Source organism: Felis catus, chromosome D3, assembly GCF_018350175.1.
Source record: "Felis catus isolate Fca126 chromosome D3, F.catus_Fca126_mat1.0, whole genome shotgun sequence".
Lineage (NCBI taxonomy): Eukaryota > Metazoa > Chordata > Mammalia > Carnivora > Felidae > Felis > Felis catus.
This window is the reverse complement of record NC_058379.1, coordinates 46,054,242-46,075,021: the sequence shown is the minus strand read 5'-3', so window position 1 is coordinate 46,075,021 and position 20,780 is coordinate 46,054,242. Positions and strand designations below refer to the sequence as shown.

Here is a 20,780-nt window from a genome sequence, read left to right as displayed (position 1 = left end):
AGGCAGATTGCCCCGGTCTCCCCTCTGCGGCCCTGTTGTTATTGCTGCAGAAGGGTAGAATGCGAGATATGCATGTATCCTGCCCTGAGATCTGTCCTGGTATCGCGGTCCCCTCCCTATCTCTCTGGACACCTCTCAGGAGGGTCTCCATCCCAGCTTGCTGTCTTTTAAGAGTGGGCCTTTGATGTCGTCAGATATTTTACCATAGCACGTCTTCGTCCTCTCCCTTGTGTGAGGAAGGATTTTCCGCAAATAACTTTAAAAAAAATTTTTTTTAATGTTTATTTTATTTTTGAGAGAGCGAGCATGAGTGGGGGAGGGGTGGAGAGGAAAGGAGACAGAATCCTAAGTAGGCTCCAGGCTCTGAGCTGTCAGCACAGAGCCTCATGCAGGCTTGAACCCCTGAACCTGTGAGATTCATGACCTGAGCCAAACTCGGACACTTAACCGACTGAGCCACCCAGACGCCCCTCTGCAAATACTTTTTATCTTCTCACCTGTCAGGGCAATAGCAGTCACAATCTGAGAGAAATCCAATGTGTTTCTGGGTTTGTTTATTTTTAAAATCTTCTTTCAGGTTCTTGACTTACAAACTGCCATCGAAAATATCACTGCATCTTATAACAATGAGACCGTGACACTTCAAGACATCTGCGTGGCCCCCCTGTCACCCTATAACAAGAACTGCACCATTCTGAGCGTGTTAAATTACTTCCAGAACAGCCATTCCATGCTGGACCATGAAATAGGAGATGACTTCTTTGTGTATGCAGATTACCACACGCACTTGCTATACTGTGTACGGTACGTGGCAGGAGACGGTCATCATTCGGCCCACCAGCCCGAGAGCACTTGCTGTTGCTGCACACAGTTGTAGGTGCCAGAGGCCTAGCCGTGAGCACGCAGCGGGACCTGCCCTGCGAAGCGCATGCTCTGATGGAGGGAGACCGACAACGAATAGATACCTGCCCTGATGCCAGGTGGAGAGGAGAGCTCTGGAGAAATTAAGCCCGATGAGGAGATGGAGGGCATTGGGGGCGTGCTACTTTAGGTAGAGTGGAGACCTGCACAGACAGAAAGGAAAGGAGGGAGGCTGTGATTATCGGAGGGAAAAGTGTTCCGAGTAGACAGGCAGCAAGCACAAAGGCCCTGGGGTGGGAGCGCTCATGGAGCATTCATGATGTATAATCGAGGAATGGCCTTTCACTCATGCCTGATTTGGAAACCACATGCCACACCGCCACTGGTCTCACAGTACAAGAATAGAAGCCTCTAGTGTTTTTTCTTGTCTTGCAACTATAAACTTCTACCACGATGTCAGATTGTTTTTAAAAATGCAGCGTCCCCTTGAGAAGTGAGGGCAGGATTGGTGTGCAGTTCAGATTGGAGAGCACTGAATCTGCTTCCCGCTGGAGGCACGTCTAGCTGGGCAGGCGGCATTTGTCGTGTGCACTGGTCACAGAGCATCTGTGCTTTGGTGACCTGTGCCCCTAGCAGGGAGGCCTGTGCCCCTAGCAGGGAGAGCAGTCTACACTGGTGGGCCTGCTGTCCCTGCAGGCCCTGACCCGGCCTGGAGACCGGTGTTCAGCCAGACAATCACCGTGGCTGTTTTGTCACTGCAGGGACAGAGAAATTATTCCTTGTCACTTTTGAGTGTGCTGTCAGCTAACCCCATCTCAGGAGCCAGCTACTTTGATATCTGGTCTGGTTTGGTGGTCTTCAGTTCTACTTAGGCTATTGGGGTGTGACTCTTTAGCCGATTAAGCCCGGTTTGCTCTGTTTCAAGGAGCTCGCCTCTAAAAATCTGAGCTCTCCCTGTAAAACAGTAAGGACACGCCCATTCTCCACAGGGTGGATGGTATAGGGTGGCCATGGGCAATTTGACAACTGGAAAAAAAAGTGAAACTTGTTCGGTTTTTATATTTAAAGGAAAAAGCTGTTTACTTCCGGTCTTACAAAATGAAAGTCAACAAAATTTTGACAGGGAGGGAGGTGCGTGAGGCTTGTGTTTAGTCTGAGGCAGGGTGTGGTTCAGATCAGTGCAGAAGCACTCCTTGGGCCATTTCGCTCCCACGTGTGGCTCTGTGTGCTGCGTGGTTGCCCTTCTGTGTCTCCTGCTCACACCTCCCTCCTTACCCTCCAGCTCTACGTGGGCTTTTGCCTAGAGGTCCTGCAGGAACGGCACACCCAGAACCGAGCACAGATCTACTGTCCCCATACCCCCGTGTCGTGTGATGGCACCTGTGTCAGCTTGAGGCTGTATCTGCATCCTTCCCCATCCTTACCTGCCTCACATAATTCTTCTGGATTTTAACCTTCTGGATGAGCTCCCAAGCCCGATGTATGGGACAATGGGACTTGGCCTCTGGCTGTGTCCACGTAGCCTGTTTGCCCCAAGCAGGTGATCTGACCCCTTAGGGTCTGAGCCCATCAGCTGTGGGCTCAGAAGGGCCATGGTTCGGGTTATATGTGAGAATCTGAACAAGTGCCCAGCAGAGTTCTGGCTTAGGATGTGTCCTGAGATGCTGGTTCCTCCACTGCACTACCCTCGTCTGGGCCCTTGCACAGACCTCCTGACTGGTCTGAGGGCTCTTCCTCCCCTTTCTTTCCCACATCCAGACCCTTCTTCTGCTTTGCCGCCCGAATTCTCTTTGTAAAACAGCGTATGACACCCTTTTTTTTTATTGTCTGTCCCTCCCTCTTTCCAGCCCCATCCCTTCCCTCTGAAGTCCTCCCCTTTGTGGGTGCCTCCTGCTGTAGACAGGACTTGGTGTGGTTCCTCACACTGCCATCCTGTTGCTCTCTTCTCGCATGTACCTGTTCTCGCTCATTCGGTGGCAGTTTCCTCTATTAGTGCTCCATGTACCGTGTGACATCCCTTCCCATGTGCACCTTGCCCTGAGCGATAATGACCACATCGTGCTCTTTTTGCCTGTCTCTCACTCAGTGGTTCTGAGCTCCCAAAGGCAAGTGCTGAACTGCATTATTCACCTGAGGAATAATGCACAGAGCCCACATCATGCTTAGGATATAATCGGCCTCTTTAACTGTTTGTCGTGCAGATGTTTAGGTCTCTGTGATGTCTTGAGGCTTGTTGTAACTGGGAGTTGTTTTCCACACTTCTCAGGGCTCCTGCCTCTCTGAACGATACCAGTTTGCTCCATGATCCTTGCCTGGGTACATTCGGTGGGCCAGTGTTCCCGTGGCTTGTGTTAGGAGGCTATGATGGTAAGTAAGAAGAGCTTCCTCTTTTCCTATTAGGTGAAGTAGTTTTGGTTCTGTCACTAACAGGTGCTGATTATGAAGATTTCATAAATTGAACAGTCTTATGAATTCCCTATCTTAAATCCCAAGTACATTCTCTCTTTGGGCTTTGGCTTTGGGTTTTGTTCTGGATGTAAAAGAAGTGGATGGTGTTAGCCTTCTTAAGGTCACATTCTGGGAAGCTGTCGAAAGCTAAAGACTCTTCACCAGAGTCATGCAGTAGTTCATTTCCACGTAACTCATTGTTCAGTGTCAAAGTGTTCATGGAGAGATGATATGTGGGATGTGGGGAAAAAGAAGCAAAGTTGATCTGGTTCTTCCTCCTCAACCAGTTAGTTGAGGATTGAGACACTCTTGTAGGGGGAGGAGTGATTGGTTTGCTCTTTACTGGTTCCAGTAGCACCTTAGAACAGACTGTACCAGGTATGATGGGGTAACGATTCAGGTAACACCTTTGGCGTCCAAAGCCAAAATAGGCAGTTCAACAGGTTTTCCTCCCGCCCACAGAAGAGGTCAAATAGATGTTGTTCTCCTCGCCAGTGGGAGGGGAGAAGTTGTATCTATATTTACATTTTCCTCGCCTCATATAATGGCATTTCTAATTAGTAGGGAAAAGACAGTGTCCCCAACTGGCGAGCCATAGCCGTCAAAATTAAATTTGATCTCATACCTCATTCCTTCCATCCAAATAAACTTCAGATATATAAGGAGGGAAAGTTATTAAATGTAAGAAATACAAGAAGTGAAACTTATTAAAGATCTAGAAGAAGATACAGGAAGAATTTTTTTGATAATTTTTAAATGGAGAAGGCATTTCTAAGCAAGACACAAAACCCAGAAGCCACAAAAAGAAACATTAATGAGTTTGACTACATAAGAATTTAAAATTCTGAGGCACCTGGGTGACTCAGGTAGTTAAGCATCTGACTCTTAATTTCAGCTCAGGTCACAATCTCATAGTTAGTGAGATCAAGTCCCCCTGCACTGACAGCACAGATCCTACCTGAGATTCTCTCTCTGCCCCTCCCCCTCCATCAGTTAATAAATAAACATTTTTTAAAAAGTGTTTCTCGGGGCGCCTGAGTAGCGCAGTCAGTGAAGCGTCCGACTTCAGCCAAGTCACGATCTCGCGGTCCGTGGGTTCGAGCCCCGCGTCAGGCTCTGGGCTGATGGCTCAGAGCCTGGAGCCTGTTTCCGATTCTGTGTCTCCCTTTTCTCTCTGCCCCTCCCCCGTTCATGCCCTGTCTCTCTCTGTCCCAAAAATAAATAAACGTTGAAAAAAAAATTAAAAAAAAAAAAAAAAGTGTTTCTCTTCCATTGCCAGATGCAAATCAGCACTTTTTTTTTTTTTAATTCCTATGTAGAAAACAAACACCATAAAGTTAAAAAGAAAAAGCAAGCAACAAACTAGACAGGGAAAAAACAGTATACATAACAGATAGTGTGCCCTTAATATATGAAGGGCTCTGGGGGGGTGCCTGGGCAGCTCAGTTGGCTCATTTGGTTAAGCATATGACTTTGGCTCAGGTCATGATCTCACAGTTTGTGAGTTTGAGCCATGTGTCAGACTCTGCTCTGACAGCCTGGAGCCTGCTTTGGATTCTCTCTCTCTCTCTCTCTCTCTCTCTCTCTGCCCCTCCCTCACTTGTGCTCTTTCTCAAAAATAAATAAACTAAAAAAAAAAAAAATTATATATAAATATATATGAAGGCTCTGGTGAAAAAAAGAAAAGGTTAAAAACCCAAAAGAAAAGTGGCCAAAGCCATATGAAAGTTAACAAAGGAAATACAAATGGCTATTAATTATATGGGGAAAATGCTCAACCTCACTCCTAGATAGTGAAATGCATCTCACTTCAATCTTTCCCCCTAATGAGGGGGCAAGACATAAGAGTTTGATAAAACAATGCGGGGTGCAGAAGACCCCAGTGTTACTGGAAGTGTATATGGTTCCTAGAATAGAATGCAAGCTCCAGGAATGCAGGGTTTTCCTCTCTTTCGTTCACTGGTATATATCCATAGTACCTAAAATAAGGCCTGGCACAAAGCAGGGTCTCAGTAGATATTTTGCTACGTAAAGAAATGGAAAAACAGGATAGCCCCTTTGGAGGGCATTTTGGAGGAATTTATCAAAATTAGAATGGCACATACTTTTTGATTCATTACTTGTAAGATTTGATTCTGCAAATATGTATGTTGTTACACGTGAAAAATATCAGATTATTCTTTGTAGTATTTTTGTTCATAATTTTAAAAATTGCAAAAATGTCCATCAATTGGAGATTGGTTAAATTACACTAGAAAATATGATACAGTAGAAAAAAGAATAAGGAAGCTCTTTATGTCCTAAAATGGAGCCATCTCCAAGATATAAATTAAAAATGTAATGTGCAGAACAGCATGCCGCTATTTGTGTGACTAAGAAGGAAAGGGAAGAATACAGGTGTTTGCTTGTGCATGTGTGGAGTATCTCTGGGAAATAGTTCAGATGGCCACAGTGTGGGGAGGAGAACTAAGGACTGAGGAAGGAGAGACAATGAACACCTTTTTGCTCTGATGGAAATTTTTACCACGCACGTGCTATTTTACCCTTCCTGAGTGAATCTCTGTCTACACCAGATACAGCATCCTTTTTATTCATTAACTGAGCTACATAGACACGTCAGTGAACTTGTGATTTGTTTTTAGAGTACAGTCTACAGCACCTGTGAGAAATCAGTTACCTGGCTGTCATGTAATTTTCCCTCGTGTCTAATTTTCTGCACACTTCTTATCTTCTTAATGTCACATTTTTCCTTTTCAGATCAAAATTACAATAATGCCACAGCCCTTGTGATTACCTTTCCTGTCAATAATTACTATAATGATACAGAGAGGCTCCAGAAGGCCCACGTCTGGGAAAAAGAGTGAGTTGCTGTCTTTGTTGTGTGGGGAGCTGGACGCTAACAGAATGCACTTAAACCACAGTCAACTCAGTTAATAACCAATATCAGGTCTAAATTATGTCATTTTTTTCATTTGGTACTAATGACGTTAAGAAAAAAAAATCGGTGTATCTGTAAACATTGTTTGAATCTGTATCCCTGCACAGGAATGCAAAAGTGTATATGCAGAAATGTTCCCTGCACCCTTTTCTCATAGTGAACACCAGGAGCAAGCTGGGTGTACATTAGTAGGGGACACACATGGTAGAAAATCATGCAGTCATTAAAGATGGATAAGTACATGGTTCCAGATGGAGGACACAAAAGCTGCAATCAACGTGGTTAGGCAAATATATGCTATCCATGGTAGAAAAAATATCCATCCCTAGAAAAAATAAGCAAGGGGCCCAGGAAATTGTTGACTATGTTTATAACCCCTAAAGAATAGGAACAGAGAACGGGTTTTTGACTCTATACCTTTCACTGCTTTTTTTAAAGAACTTTGTTGGAATATAAATCCTATGCCATACGTTTCACCCATTGAAACTGTGTAATTCAGTACCTTTTAGTGTATTCACAGATACCTGCAACTGTCACCGCAGTGAATGTTAGAATTTTTTTTTTTTAATCTCAAAAAGAAGCCCCCTAATCCTTTAGCTATCACTCCCACCCGTCACCCTCAGCTTCCCACATCCCAGCCCTGTGCAAACATTAATCTCATTTCTGTCTCCATACATTTTTGTATTCTGGATTTTTATATGAATGGAAGCGTATATATGGACTTCTGTGTCTGGCTTCTTTCACTTAGTGTGTTTCTAAGGTTCATTCAAGTTGTAACATGTATCAGTACCTCATTCCTTTTTATGGCTGCATAATGTTTCATCCTATGGATATACCACATTTTTATCCACTTATCATTTGATACACATTTGGGTTGTTCCTACCTTTTTGGCCATTATGAATAATGCTGCTGTAGACATCCATATACAGATTTTTCTGTGAGCTTCTATGTTTTCATTTCTCTTGGATATATAACTAGGAGTAGAATTTCTGGGTCATATGGTGACCCTTTGAAGAACTGCCAGAGTGCTTTCCATGGTGGCTGCACCATTTTACATTCCACCAGCAGTGTATGAGGGTTCTAATTTCCCCACGTCCTCCCCAACATTTGTTAGCTGACCTTTCAATTCTAGCTGTCTTAGTGGGTGTGAATTGGTATTTCATTGCAGTTTTGATTTGCATTTCCCTGAAGGCTAATGATTTAAAGCCTCCGTTTTGGTGCTTATTGGCCATTTGTGTAACTTCCTTCGAGAAATGTCTATTCCTATCCTTTGCCTGTCTTTAGCTGGATTGTTTGTATTTTTATTATTAAATTGTAAGAATTCTTACATATTCTACAAGGCCGCCATCAGCTACATGATTTCCGGGTATTTACTCCCATTCTTTGGCTTGTTTTGTTTTCTTGATGGTGTCTGCTGAAGCACAGGTTTTTAGTTTTGGAGTCTAGTTTTTCTAGTTTTTTGTTGCTCATACTCTCAGTGTCATATCTGAGGAACCATTGCCCAATCCAAGGACATGGAGATTTATGCCTGTGTGTTATTTGGAGAGTTTTATTCTTTATTTATTATGTTTATTTATGTTTACTTTTGAGAGAGAGACAGCACAAGCGGGGGAGGGGCAAAGAGAGAGGGAGACCAAGAATCCGAAGCAGGCTCCAGGCTCTGAGCTGTCAGCACAGAGCCCAACGTGTGGGGCTCGAACTCACGGACCGTGAGATCATGACCTAAGCTGAAGTCGGACACTTAACAGACTGAGCCACCCAGGTGCCCCCAGAGTTTTATATATTTAGTTCTCACCTTTGAGTCTTTGATCCATTGAGTTAATTTTTTCATGTTAACATGAGGAAGAATCTAATTTCATTCTTTTTTGCATGTTGCTATCCAGTTGTCCCAGACCATTTGTTGAAAAGATTATGCTTTCTCTCATTGGGTAGTCTTGCCATCTTGTCAAAAATTAGGTGACCATGGATACCTGGTTTATTTCTAGACTCTTAGTTGTATTCCTCTGATCTTTGATTTTTATGTCTGTCTTTGTGCTGATACCACACTCTCATGACTACTGTTGTTTTGTAGAAAGTGTGAAATCAACAAGTGTGTGTCCTCCTCCTTTGTCCTTCTTTGAAAAAGAAGGGTTTGGCTCTTCTGGGCACCTTGCAGTTCCATGCGAATAGTAGAATCAGCTTATCTTTCTATGAAGAAGTCAGCTGGGGCTCATAGGGATGGCATTGAATCTGTAAATCAACTTTTAAAAGTTTGTTCCATGAGCGTATGTCTTTATTATAATATGCTTTGTTTAGGAATCTTTTTTAGTGAAAAAGAAAGGAGACCATGAACCAACTTTTTTTTTTTAAACAAACACTTCATGAATTTGTCAGCTTTGCTCAGGGGCCATGCTGATCTTTTCTTGTTCATTCCAGTTTTAGTATATGTGCTACCAAAGCCAAACCCCCGGACCAACTTTTAAACTTGTTCTAGGGGTGCCTGGGTGGCTCAGTTGGTTAAGCGTCTGACTTTGGCCAGGTCATGATCTCATGGTTCATGAGTTCAAGCCCCGTGTCAGGCTCTGTGCTGACAGCTCAGAGCCTGAAGCCTGCTTCAGAGTCTGTGTCTCCCTCTCTCTCTGTCCCTCCCCCACTCATGCTCTTTCTCTCAAAAAATGATTAAATATAAAAAAAAATAAAATAAAATAAACTTGTTCTAAACTTGATTCAAGTGGTAGAAACTTCAGCGTGTCTGGAATTTTGTACTCTGGGGGTGTCTCACCTTCTAGTCTCCAGCGTGTAGAAAATCCTAATGTGGGCATAGGTTAAGTAGACATGATTTTTGTGTCATAGAAGTTGGGAAGAAGTGTCTCACTTAGCTGTCACTAAGCTTTAACTAAAAATATAAAATTTGCTCACTCTTTAGGTTTATTAATTTTGTGAAAAACTACAAGAATCCAAATCTGACCATTTCTTTCACTACCGAGCGAAGTATTGAAGATGAACTAAATCGTGAAAGTAACGGTGATATTTTCACTGTTATAATCAGCTATGCCATCATGTTTCTGTACATTTCCATAGCCTTGGGGCACATCAAAAGCTGTAGCAGGCTTCTAGTAAGTGGTGTTTGTGTGTGTGTCTGTGCTGGAGAGAAATGGTGATGCATCGCATGATGTCGTTTTTTGCCTCTACTTAATCGTAACTCATTTTGTTCAAAACTAGTGTACATTCCCCTGTGTTTTAATCGTATGTAACATTTCTGTTTCCTGCGGCTATTTTCTCCAGGTCCAAGCCTTTGGTTTATTTTAAACTTACAATTTATTTCCCATAATCCAGTTTTTTCTAATTTGTCCACACCATCAGCTAAGAATGGTTGCTTATAAAACATTGCTAGGGAAGACCTAGAATATTTTTCATTTCTTCTCTCAAACTCAGGACTTTTAACTCCAAATCAGCTATACCCAAAAAGAGGTAAAACACGAGGACCTTTTAGTCATAGGACAAATGATACGCTGACAGTTTGTGTCTTTGTTGCATGTCCCAGGTGGACTCTAAAATCTCCCTCGGCATCGCGGGGATCCTCATTGTGTTGAGCTCAGTGGCGTGCTCGTTGGGCATCTTTAGCTACGTTGGGATCCCCCTCACCCTCATTGTGATCGAAGTCATCCCATTCCTGGTGCTGGCTGTTGGGGTGGACAACATCTTCATTCTGGTCCAGACCTACCAGGTATATTTTCATTGTCTCACAGAGCTGGGCATCTGACCAAAAACTGGGCTCCATTAATGGCTCTGCAGTTCCATGCAGAGTATTTGTGAGGGTGGACAATGAGGAGGCTTTGGTTCCTTTTCTCTGTGTTGCCGATTGGTGTCCATAGCTCGTTTGGGACATTTCGAGACCAAGAAGTTCACCCTTCTCTTTGGTTGGTGATTTAGATATATAAAGTGAAAATTCATGTTTTAAATATGTATGTAAAAAGGGCTCCTGCACTTGTGGAAAGTATTTTGGACATGCCTGTTATTAAAATGATTCTCCAATAGTGTAGAAGAATCAAAGATTTGCCAGAGATGCCGCTGATGGAGAAAATGGTCTTGGTCAATTTATTCTGTCCCGGTCCCCTTATTTGGAGACTCGTTGGCATGTAAGAGTGTCTTTAAATGGTCCAGCCACCTGCAGCCTGCATTCCATGTATTTTCCTGATAAGATGATCCAGTCTTGCCTTGAGCTTCTCACCTGTTACCTAGCAAAGGGGTTTAGTAATACCTGGATGAATTATCATGACAAGTGTGGGTCTCCCATAAAAATTTATGTACAATAAATAGAAGCTGCTAATCATTCTTATTTACCAATGAGTTAACACAAAGCAACAAAGAAGCAAAGAGATGGCATCGTTATTTAGAAATTTTAACATCCCTTGTTTTGCGTTTTGTTTTTTTTAAGCGAGATGAACGTCTTCATGGAGAAACTCTGGATCAGCAGCTGGGCAGGGTCCTAGGAGAAGTGGCTCCTAGTATGTTCCTGTCATCCTTTTCAGAGGCTGTAGCATTTTTCTTAGGTAATCACTCTTTGAATTTTACCAATCCTACAGTTTTCTGAGCCTGGGAATAGAAGGATCTGGGCTGCTTCCTTGTTTGAGCTTTATTCCATGACTGGAAAGAGCAGAGCAGACCACGGGAAAATTTGCTGGCAGTATCTGGGGTATCATTTTGGAAGCGTCCTCTTCCTCCCGTTGTTTCAGGACAGTGTTGATGTTGGGGTCTGGGATGACAGATACCTGGAACTCCTCTTTGGCTCCTCTTTTTGTCTCCCATGGCCAGTGTTGATCTTTGAAAAGGGCGTTCTCACAGAGCCGCATAGCATTCCGTGCAGAGTCCACAGGTGTTGGCCTGCAGGGAGTTTGCCCATGTTCTACCAGACAGCCTTCTGCCTCTGTGCCTACAGAGCACTGGGGGAGCACTGTATGGGCCGCGCCTCATACAGGGAGAATAAGCTGCAGCAAAAACCAGTGCTCCCATGTTTCTTTCATATGGAGAAATCACCAGCCAGCCTCACTGGCAGGGCGGCCTGCCCCCATCTCTGGTGTGCAGTAACGGAAGAACGAGAAAACTGAGTGCATCTTCTGAGGAGGAGGCTGGATTAGAATTGCCCCACAAGTCCAGAGAGAGACACAATTTGCGGGTCACAAATGGAAATGCTTCCTTTGGCTACTCAGTCACCTTACATGGGGCTGTTGTTGTAGGGTCACTGAAGGTAGCCATCTTTCAAATCAGACGCGCTCATATGCTCTTCGTCATTTCCACAAAGCAACGCGCTTTGACGCCCGTGGCCCTTATACTTCCTCTTGATGGATATAGGTGCAACAAGTTATTTTCTCTTTTTACCTTTTTTTTAGCAGAAAACCAGCACAAGTGTGATGGTAATAGACACTGTGCCTCAAGGCTGGAGTGACTTTGTGGGGACAGTAAGAACAGTAGAGGTTGTGGCACGCAGAGTGCACAGGTCTACATGTTGCTGGCCCAGTGGCGCTGAATCTCATTTTTCTTTTCTTTTCTTTTCTTTTCTTTTCTTTTCTTTTCTTTTCTTTTCTTTTCTTTCTTTTTTTTTAAAGCAAAGCTGTGAATCTAGATTTTTGTGTAAGACCAAAAGTATTTTGTTAAATACTGGCTACTTATTTTAAGAAACAGCTTTTTATCCTAAGATGGATTGATCTAGTTAATGTGGGCCACACAGGATACATCTGGCCTCTGGGCTGCCAGTTTGCAGTTCCTGGGTATTAACCTAGTACCTCTGACTTGGAGTGCCCTCAGCTGATTGTGACAGAAGTGGGAGACTAACATTGTTGATGTAATAGCAGAATAGAAATACTGCCTCTCTATAGAGTGAAGCATAGAAGGTACTGTAAGAAATGACCCATGTTGGCGGTTCCAAAAGTTTAATGTGCATAGCTTTGCCTGGAGAGCCTCTTAAATACAACTGAATTGGGTATGAATTCCCACTGTCCCAATTAAGTAAGGTAGGGTTAGAGCATAGGAACCCACATTTTTAACTCGCTAAGTGGTTCTGATGCTGACACCATTTTGCAAAAACATTGGACTTATGGTTTGTTTCCAGTTGTGGTGTGACAACCACAGACTTCAGCGGCGTTCCTCTGTGGCGGTGTTGGGGGGCAAGGGCCTTCTCATGGCTGCAGCCTGTTCTGGCTCCTGACACAGCCCAGCCCGCAGTAGTGTAAGACTTGCACAGAGTCCTGTGCTGCAGGGGCCGTGACGTGGCAGCTTCTCACCCCTGCAGGAGCGCTGTCAAAGATGCCGGCTGTTCACACCTTCTCTCTGTTTGCCGGGATGGCAGTCCTCATCGACTTCCTTCTTCAGATTACCTGTTTCGTGAGTCTCTTGGGGTTAGACATTAAGCGTCAAGAGGTAAGTTAACAGGATCACAGTCTCCTAATTAGAGTCTAGAATCTGACTGAAGCAGCCAGAGAGTGTGACCTTTGTTCCTCTTCATCCTCTCAGAAAAACCGTCTGGATGTTCTTTGCTGTGTCAGAGGCTCTGAAGATGGAACCAGTGTCCAGGCTTCAGAGAGCTGCTTGTTTCGGCTCTTCAAGCACTCCTATTCTCCACTTCTGCTTAAGGACTGGATGAGACCAATTGTGGTAGGAGTTCGTGGTTTTCCTTCCCAAAATAGATCTGTCCCATGCATTCTAAGAAATCGGCTCGCAGGGCCCTTGGGTGGCTCACTTGATTAAGCGTCTGACCCTTGATTTCCGTTTAGGTCATGATCTCACAGTTTGTGAGATCGAGGCTTGAGTCAGGTTCTGCGCGGACAGTGTGGAGCCTGCTTGGGATTCTCTCCTGCTCTCTCTGCCCCTCCCTCTGTTCACTCTCTCTCTCAAAATAAATAAATAAACTTAAAAAAAAAAATCTGCTTGGGAAGGGGACTCTGACAGCTGCTAAGTATATATCCAAAAGCAAATGTGTACAAACATATAAAATATTTTTCTAGCTAGCTTTTAGCAGTCAACATAAGCAAGTTTTTATTTTGATATAATTATACATTCATAGAAAGTTGCAAAGATAGTACAGAGAGGGCCCAGTTTCTTCCTGTGGTCTTACATAGTTGTAGTTCAATGTCAAAACCAGGAATTTGACATTGGCACAGTGTGTGTCCAGTTCTAAGTCATTTTATCACATGTGCAGATTCATGTGCATCGTCTGCTCTGTCACAACACTCTCCCTCAGGCTGCCTCTGTATAGAGTCACACACAGCCCTCCCCACACCCACTATCCCTAGTCCCCAGCAACCATGCAAGAGCTTTTTGTAGTTTATGTACTGGATGTAGCCAACAGTGATAATCTATCACTTCTCTACTAAAAGCACATAAATTAGTCTCCAGTAATGGTAAAGTAACACTTAACATTTATCGAACACTTCATATTGGGCATTATGCTAAAATCTGGATTACCCCAGATTTTCTCATTTAATCCACAAAACTATCTTATGTTATACATCTTTTATTTTTCCTATTTTACTGATGAGGAAATAGAAGCTAAAAGAGAGGTTAAGTGACTTCCCCAGGGTCACTCAGCTCATAAGTGATGGAGCCGGGATTTGAACCCAGGTAGTTTGACTCTAGAGAGTATGATCTCAGCCACTACCCCTTCTCTCTACTTACTTAACATGTCGTTTAAACTTCTCAGTTGAGGAAAGTCCTGTTTTTTATGTGTTTTAAGATTTTGTGTTCTTACGTTCTAATACACTAAGCAATCACTGTCTTATAACTCACTTTTCATTTCAGATAGCAATATTTGTGGGTGTCCTGTCATTCAGTGTTGCAGTCCTGAACAAAGTGGAAATCGGACTGGATCAGTCTCTTTCAATGCCAGATGTAAGATGCTTTCTCTTTTATCTTATTGAGCCAGTGGTGTGAACAAATTTTTCAGAACTTGCCTGCAGTTATTTCAAGCTAATGCCTGCTTCGAAATGCAAGTGCGGACAGGCTCTCCCATGTTAGGAGAAAGCTGTGCCCGTGGGAGTCGTCTTAGCGTTTGAACTCTCAGGCAGCCCACTGGCGAGCCAGAGAAGGCGAGCAGCAAGTCTTTTACCTTGTAAGGTGCCCTCCTGAGGGCGGGCCAGCCACGGGAGCTCCTGGGGTGCAGGGAGGGTGAGCAAAAGGGAGCTGGCTGGGTAGGAAACCCCGAATCTGAGCTGGGGGCCTGTCGACCAGCAGCATCCAGTGCTCTCCTGATCCTTAGCGATCATCACCTCACTTCAACATCATCAGAGCATTCATCCTCTGTCCTATTCTTTGATCCTTTTTTCAGGACTCCTACGTGATGGATTATTTCAAGTCCCTCAAATACCTGCATGCAGGTCCACCTGTGTACTTTGTCCTGGAGGAAGGGCATGACTACACCTCTCTGAAAGGGCAGAACATGGTGTGCGGAGGCATGGGCTGCAATAACGACTCCCTGGTGCAGCAGATATTCAACGCGGCCCAGCTAGACAGCTAGTCAGTACCACCCGGTCGTCTCGTACTGTAGTGGAAGCGGCCAGAGTCCGCGCGGGCCTGAAATTTCTCACTGCAAATGGATTTGCTTAGAAAATTCATTGTTCCAAATCCTGCTAACTCTAGCTTTACCTGAGCAAAAGCTTTTAAAGGACTAATTTACCAATTCATATTCCGAAGTATTTTCCATTAAGTGGTAATGAAACGTGTCTTTTGACTGGGCAGCTGTATAAAATCTAGAAAAAGAAGTTAGGTTTCAGAAAAAGGACTGAATCTAAAGACTTCCTGCCTGTGGAGCAAGTCAGTAACATCTCCCCTCCTTTTCGTTAGTACCCGAATAGGCTTTGCTCCCTCTTCCTGGATCGACGATTACTTTGATTGGGTCAAGCCTCAGTCTTCTTGCTGTAGAGTCTACAACAGCACCGATCGGTTCTGCAATGCTTCAGGTACTTTCATCTCCTTTTCCAAATCTTTCCCTTTTCTCTGAAGACTTGACATAATTTGAAGCGAATTTGTACTTCACCTCGGGTTATACTTACATATCTGCCAGTGCCGGGTCTCATAGCTTTCGTCACCATCCCTTCCCTCAGCCATGGTCTCTGAAGAGGGTTGTGTTCTTTCTCTCCCACCTCCCACCGCGGGGCTGCAGGCTAAGCAGGGCCCGGGCAGGGGCATCTTATGATAGGTGTCTGGCCATAGTGTCTCACAGATGTGCTCCCCTTCATTACCACTGTTGCCCTACAGTTTTGTTAGGAGTGTTGAAGTTGTCCTAGAATTTTCTTGATAAAAACATGGAAGCTTTGGACTCTGAGAACACCAGCTGAGGTTATCCTCGAAGTGGGAAACCTGCTTCGGGGAAGAAAGTGTGTACAGGCTGCCTCAGGTGAAGATGGGACCTCAGATTTATTAGGCTATGAAAATCATCTGTGCTGGAAGCTTTTGGATCTGGAAAAAGATTCAGGAGAAGAATTCCCCCTCATTTCTTTATCAGTGTCTTTAAACGTTTCAAAATCTGGAGACTAATCTTCTGACCTCGGCCCCTCCTCTGTGCTTATGCTAGTGGTTGACCCTGCCTGCATCCGCTGCAGGCCCCTCACCCAGGAGGGCAAACAGAGGCCTCAAGGTGGAGACTTCATGAGATTCCTGCCCATGTTCCTTTCTGATAACCCGAACCCCAAGTGCGGCAAAGGGTAAGTGCCACTGAGCCACTCAGATACGTGCCTGCCTCCCGTCGCTGTGCACTGGACAGCTGGTGGAGGGCTGGGGTTGAAGCAGTCACGTGGGGAAGGTCTCTTCTCTCCCCCTCCCTGCCCTGTCCCGATCCTTCTGTGAAAGCAGAGAAACCTAAAACACCTTTAAAGAAAACTCCCCCTCATTTTCAACTAGTTTACCCTGGCTCGAGTGTTTGTTCCTTCCTCTCCTGTGTCCTGGCCCCCCTGGCTGCACGGGTGGGTGCAGAACCCTGTGCAGGTGTCCAGCAGGGCAGAAGGAGAGCAGGAGCACGTGGCATTTCAGAGTGTGTTTAGTTGTGTCTGTGGGTGTGGGGGACAGCATCTCTGCTTGGCATGCCACCCTGGGTTAAGGTTTAGGTTCTTATAGCCCCCAGCCTGTCTGGACATGATGTTATGGGGTGTCTCACTCCCCTGTCTTGCCATGCGGCCAGTGACCCATGGAAGCAGCTTGTCTGGGCCCAGAAAGAGGGAAGATGTCTGGAAGTCTGGGGTGGGGTGATTCAGAACCTTTTGTAGGAGGAAGATGAGTGTCCACAGGTATGTTAGGTAAACCCTATTTTTCCTAAGAATGTGTAATTGACCAGAATCCCGTCAGTTGGTCATGTGTGTCATGTCTGCTTTGATACCTATAGTCGGTACTGTGTCTAAAAATAAGAATGAGTCTTGCAGCTTGGTCTGCTCGCAGACTGAATGCCTTGGCCTACATAAAACAAATCCAAGTACATTCAGCTTTTAGGAGGGCAGCAGCCACCACTTAAGGGAGCCTCCTGTGTTCCGGTAGCATGCCAGGCTCCTCACTTGTTTCAGTGACTCATCACACAGCCCTGGGAGTAGGTGGCAGTACACCTGTTCACAGAGGACACCACAGCCCAGATTCAGTAACTTTGCCCAGGGTTCTGTGGCCAACACGTGGCACGGCTGAAACCAGTCTTCTGGCCATCAACTCTGGGGCCCTTCCTTTCCCGCCTCCTGTTAACGCCTCTGTGCAAACACCATACGAAAGCACATTTGGTTGTGAGCAAACCAGATAGAGAAATAATAGCACCTGTGCACCAGAACAACAAAGAGCAGTAAAGAAAAGCCAGTGTGCAAGAGAACAAGCTAAAACCTTCCTCGTTCCCTTTCAAGGGGCCTTCCCGTCCCTGAACTTGACATTTGGCCTGACCTTTGAGCCCAGGGTCAGATGATTTCACTAGCCTTGAGTGCTCAGGATCTGCAGATCCTGTTCTGACGCCACCGAGTCTTCTCTTAGGGGACATGCTGCTTACAGTTCGGCAGTTAACATCCTCGGCAATGACACGGGTGTCGGAGCCACTTACTTCATGACCTACCACACCGTGCTTCAGACGTCTGCTGACTTTACTGACGCCATGAGAAAAGCCAACCTCATCGCCAGTAACATCACCAAAACCATGGGCCTTGAAGGAAGTAATTACCGTGTGTTCCCATACAGGTAGTGTGAATTTTCTAAGTGAGGGTGTTATAGGTTAGAGCCCACACCCTGGGGGCTCCCTTGGTGGGATTTTGATACTTGGCTTTCATTCTGACACCTTCTCCATCATGAACACAAGCACAGTGCATCAAGGGAAGTAGCATCTGGGTGAAGAGGGCCAGGATCTACAGCACCCACCAAGGTCTGCGTGCTGGACATGCAAAACTCTGTCTCTGGGCTAGAGCTCACTCTGAAAAAGACATACTCTAAGATGGCACCCGAGCGGGAGGGCACAGTACCTGGGGACCAGACTTCACGGAGAGGGCCGAGCTGCCGTTCCTGGTCACAACCGCTGGGTATCCCCGACTGCTGATTACCTGGGACGGTGCCTTTATGGAGGCTTTTCTTTTTTGTTTGGGTGTTTTCCTTAGTAAGAGAGTATTTTCGGAGATACTGAATTTGGAAAATATGGAAAAGTAGAAGAAACAAGTGATTTTTCCCCGTGCCTCTGATCTCACTTAAAGAGTTCCGACCTGTTCCTGACAGGACAGCCTGTTTTTCCTTTGAGGAAGTTCTCAAATTGGATGTCCCAATTACAGAGAAGAGCTGGTTAACTTTTCCCAAAAAGCATTTTCTGCTCAGGCCCTGCATAGACCCTATTTGACTGGAGGGAATTCTCAGGATAGATCAGGACTTGGTTTTTCAAAATACCATGAAATACTCTGTAAATACCTACGAAGCAGAATAGGTTGGGCTTATGGACATATACAGTACACATTTTGGGTCATTATTAGGCCCTTCTTGGGTGTCAGTGGGCAATCAAAAGTTCGCTAGAATTGCTGTAGTGGAGTCTCGCACAGACGGGGGCAGTTTATGAACGGGATGTGTCTCAGAGTGGTTTCAGTTTTGTAGTAGTGGCAGCATGAAAGGTAGAGCTTCCAGAAGCGAGAATGAGCTGTGACAGAACCTGCTTCTCTCTTCTCCAGTGTGTTCTATGTCTTCTACGAACAGTACCTGACCATTATTGATGACACGATCTTTAACCTCAGCGTGTCCCTGGGAGCCATCTTCTTGGTGACCGTGATTCTCCTGGGCTGTGATCTGTGGTCTGCAGTGATCATGTGTATCACCATCGCTATGATCTTGGTCAACATGTTTGGCGTCATGTGGCTGTGGGGCATCAGTCTGAATGCAGTTTCCTTGGTCAACTTGGTTATGGTGAGTCCTGGTCCACTCAGTGCATAACTCCTGTGTCCCTTCTGTGAACTAGTTCTTGGGGTAAAAGACCAAGGCCAGCTCCTGTTCTTGGACAAACAGGATGGCTGCTAGATGGAGTGAGGATGTGGGAGGTGCTTAAGACATTGAAAATGGGACTTTGTAGTGTTGCGAGGGTATTTTGCCTTTAATTTCTTACTCTGAAGCGTTTGCAAAAACGCTTATAGCCCGATGACAAGATGTTCACTTTTTATTTAGAAAAACTCCTACCTGATGGAATTCTTAACAGTACCTTTTGCTTCCCATGCAACTGTCAGGTGCTATTTAATCGTCTTGAAGATGTGAGCATTTGAGAAAGCATTAAAACAAAGTGTGTCTGTACTTAAAATATGAACTGTTTGGCGGGGGGGGAGGGGGAGGAGCAGCAGTGAGGCCTGACTAAAGCAAATCTGGTGATCGCGTGCTGGCTCTCGGAGGGTGGGGGTAACGTGGGTTCAGCAAGTTCCCTTAAAACAGGCAAATTCGCTATAGAATACTGGAGCTCTGGGTGCTGGGCCTTGAGGGTCTCACGAGTTGCCTGGTACAGCTTCAGTTGGTGTGATAGGGGATTGGTATACACAAAGTTAAAGGGGATGCTTTAGGCTCCTGAGCTACCTGGGATGCCCTGCGAACCATAGATCGTGGGAGAAGAGGGCCTGCTTTCTTAGGATTTTCAACCACAAAAGGATGTAACGGAAGCACTTTTTTCCAGAGCTGTGGCATTTCCGTGGAGTTCTGCAGCCACATAACGAGAGCATTCACAGTGAGCATGAAGGGCAGCCGTGCACAACGGGCAGAAGAGGCGCTCGCTCACATGGGCAGTTCTGTAAGTAGCCGGGGTAGACATTTCCACATAAAGTGCCCAGCTCGTCAACTGAGTGCTTCTTGGCAGCTGTAAAATTCAGTAGGGAGAACAGAATTTGAATCCTTTAAGAACAACCAAGGGTAAGTTTTCAGGCATTTCATGAAATAGCTACATCCTGAAATTCTTTATAACTGTTTCCATTGGCAAATCCTTTGTAGACAGGCAGGAGAAGAACCGAGAAGTTTGATTTGAGGACCGGAAGGCCTTTCCATGTAAGACACAGGCCAGCCATGTGTTGACAAGCGAGGGAGCTATCACACTCAGAGCCCACGGTGCAATTTATAGTTCAAGCCCAGAATCTTCTTAGGTCAGCTCCACAGCCTGCTTTAGCCTATCAGCCAGTTGCTTTGCCAGCTTAGAAAATACTGTTACAGAGAACAACTAACACTTTTGTAACAATTTTAGATAATCGCTTTCACCTAAAAAATACAAGGAAATCTGTTTAAAGACAGAACCCAGTGTCTGTGCAGCATACACAGATTTTATTTACCCTTACACCTTTTTTTTTTTTTTTCAGGCCCCTAAGCAGCAAATCAATTTCAGGTAGAATGTAATGCTTATTAACTCTGAAGACGGGGTTCAACCCCCACCCCCATTGCTTTGGGCCTTGCCCATCCAGAAATCAGTGTGTGAGGAGATGTGGAATTAGAGTAGGTTGGTAAGTGCTTTCTAAACCCCGTCTCTTCTTTCAGGTGTTCAGTGGAATCACACTAACAAAATTTGGAGGGATTGTGGTATTGGCCTTTGCCAAATCTCAGATTTTCCAGATATTTTACTTCAGGATGTATTTGGCTATGGTCTTACTGGGAGCCACCCACGGCTTGATCTTCCTCCCGGTCTTACTCAGCTACATAGGTAAGTGTCCTTGTTTTTAAATGGGTAGGGGGAAGTATGCTACTAAAGGAGAAGAAAGATCTAGAAGCATTCTTTTGTACTAATGGTCATTTAATTGGTACTAAGTGTAAAAAAAAATTCTGAGATGAGAGTCTTGTCTAGGGGCTTCACGGCTGTCCAAACAACTTCACTAGTGAACCACTAACACTCTTCCTTCCTAACAAGTTCCCCTTGTCTGCCGAACAAGGCCCAGAAGTCAGACGGTGAAGGAGCCTGAGTGGCGGTGGTCCAGGGGGTTCCTCCCTGCTATGGAGAGGAATGGCTGGGCCGCTGGCCACAGCTCAGCAGTGCTGAGAGCACCTTCTGGTCCCTTCCTCCCTGTGCCAGCAACGTGCTCCCTCTGCTCCTCGGGTCATGTCTTGAGACTACCC

General features: G+C 45.1%; 1 protein-coding gene and 1 pseudogene across 2 annotated transcripts in view; one reads left to right on the top strand and one right to left on the bottom strand.

Moving 5' to 3' along the window:
- Nucleotides 1-20,780, top strand: part of NPC1 (NPC intracellular cholesterol transporter 1) — a 54,670-nt gene that overhangs the window by 32,831 nt on the left and 1,059 nt on the right. For both annotated transcript variants that reach the window (XM_019814307.3, NM_001009829.2), the window contains 16 exon segments: nucleotides 578-804; nucleotides 3,128-3,228; nucleotides 6,067-6,169; nucleotides 9,154-9,343; nucleotides 9,772-9,954; nucleotides 10,666-10,780; nucleotides 12,517-12,644; nucleotides 12,738-12,878; nucleotides 14,022-14,111; nucleotides 14,548-14,735; nucleotides 15,063-15,178; nucleotides 15,793-15,922; nucleotides 17,217-17,417; nucleotides 18,383-18,614; nucleotides 19,363-19,476; nucleotides 20,208-20,370. In XM_019814307.3, the coding sequence (XP_019669866.2) occupies nucleotides 578-804; nucleotides 3,128-3,228; nucleotides 6,067-6,169; nucleotides 9,154-9,343; nucleotides 9,772-9,954; nucleotides 10,666-10,780; nucleotides 12,517-12,644; nucleotides 12,738-12,878; nucleotides 14,022-14,111; nucleotides 14,548-14,735; nucleotides 15,063-15,178; nucleotides 15,793-15,922; nucleotides 17,217-17,417; nucleotides 18,383-18,614; nucleotides 19,363-19,476; nucleotides 20,208-20,370 (2,422 nt within the window).
- On the bottom strand, nucleotides 8,596-8,694 carry LOC111557385 (annotated as a pseudogene).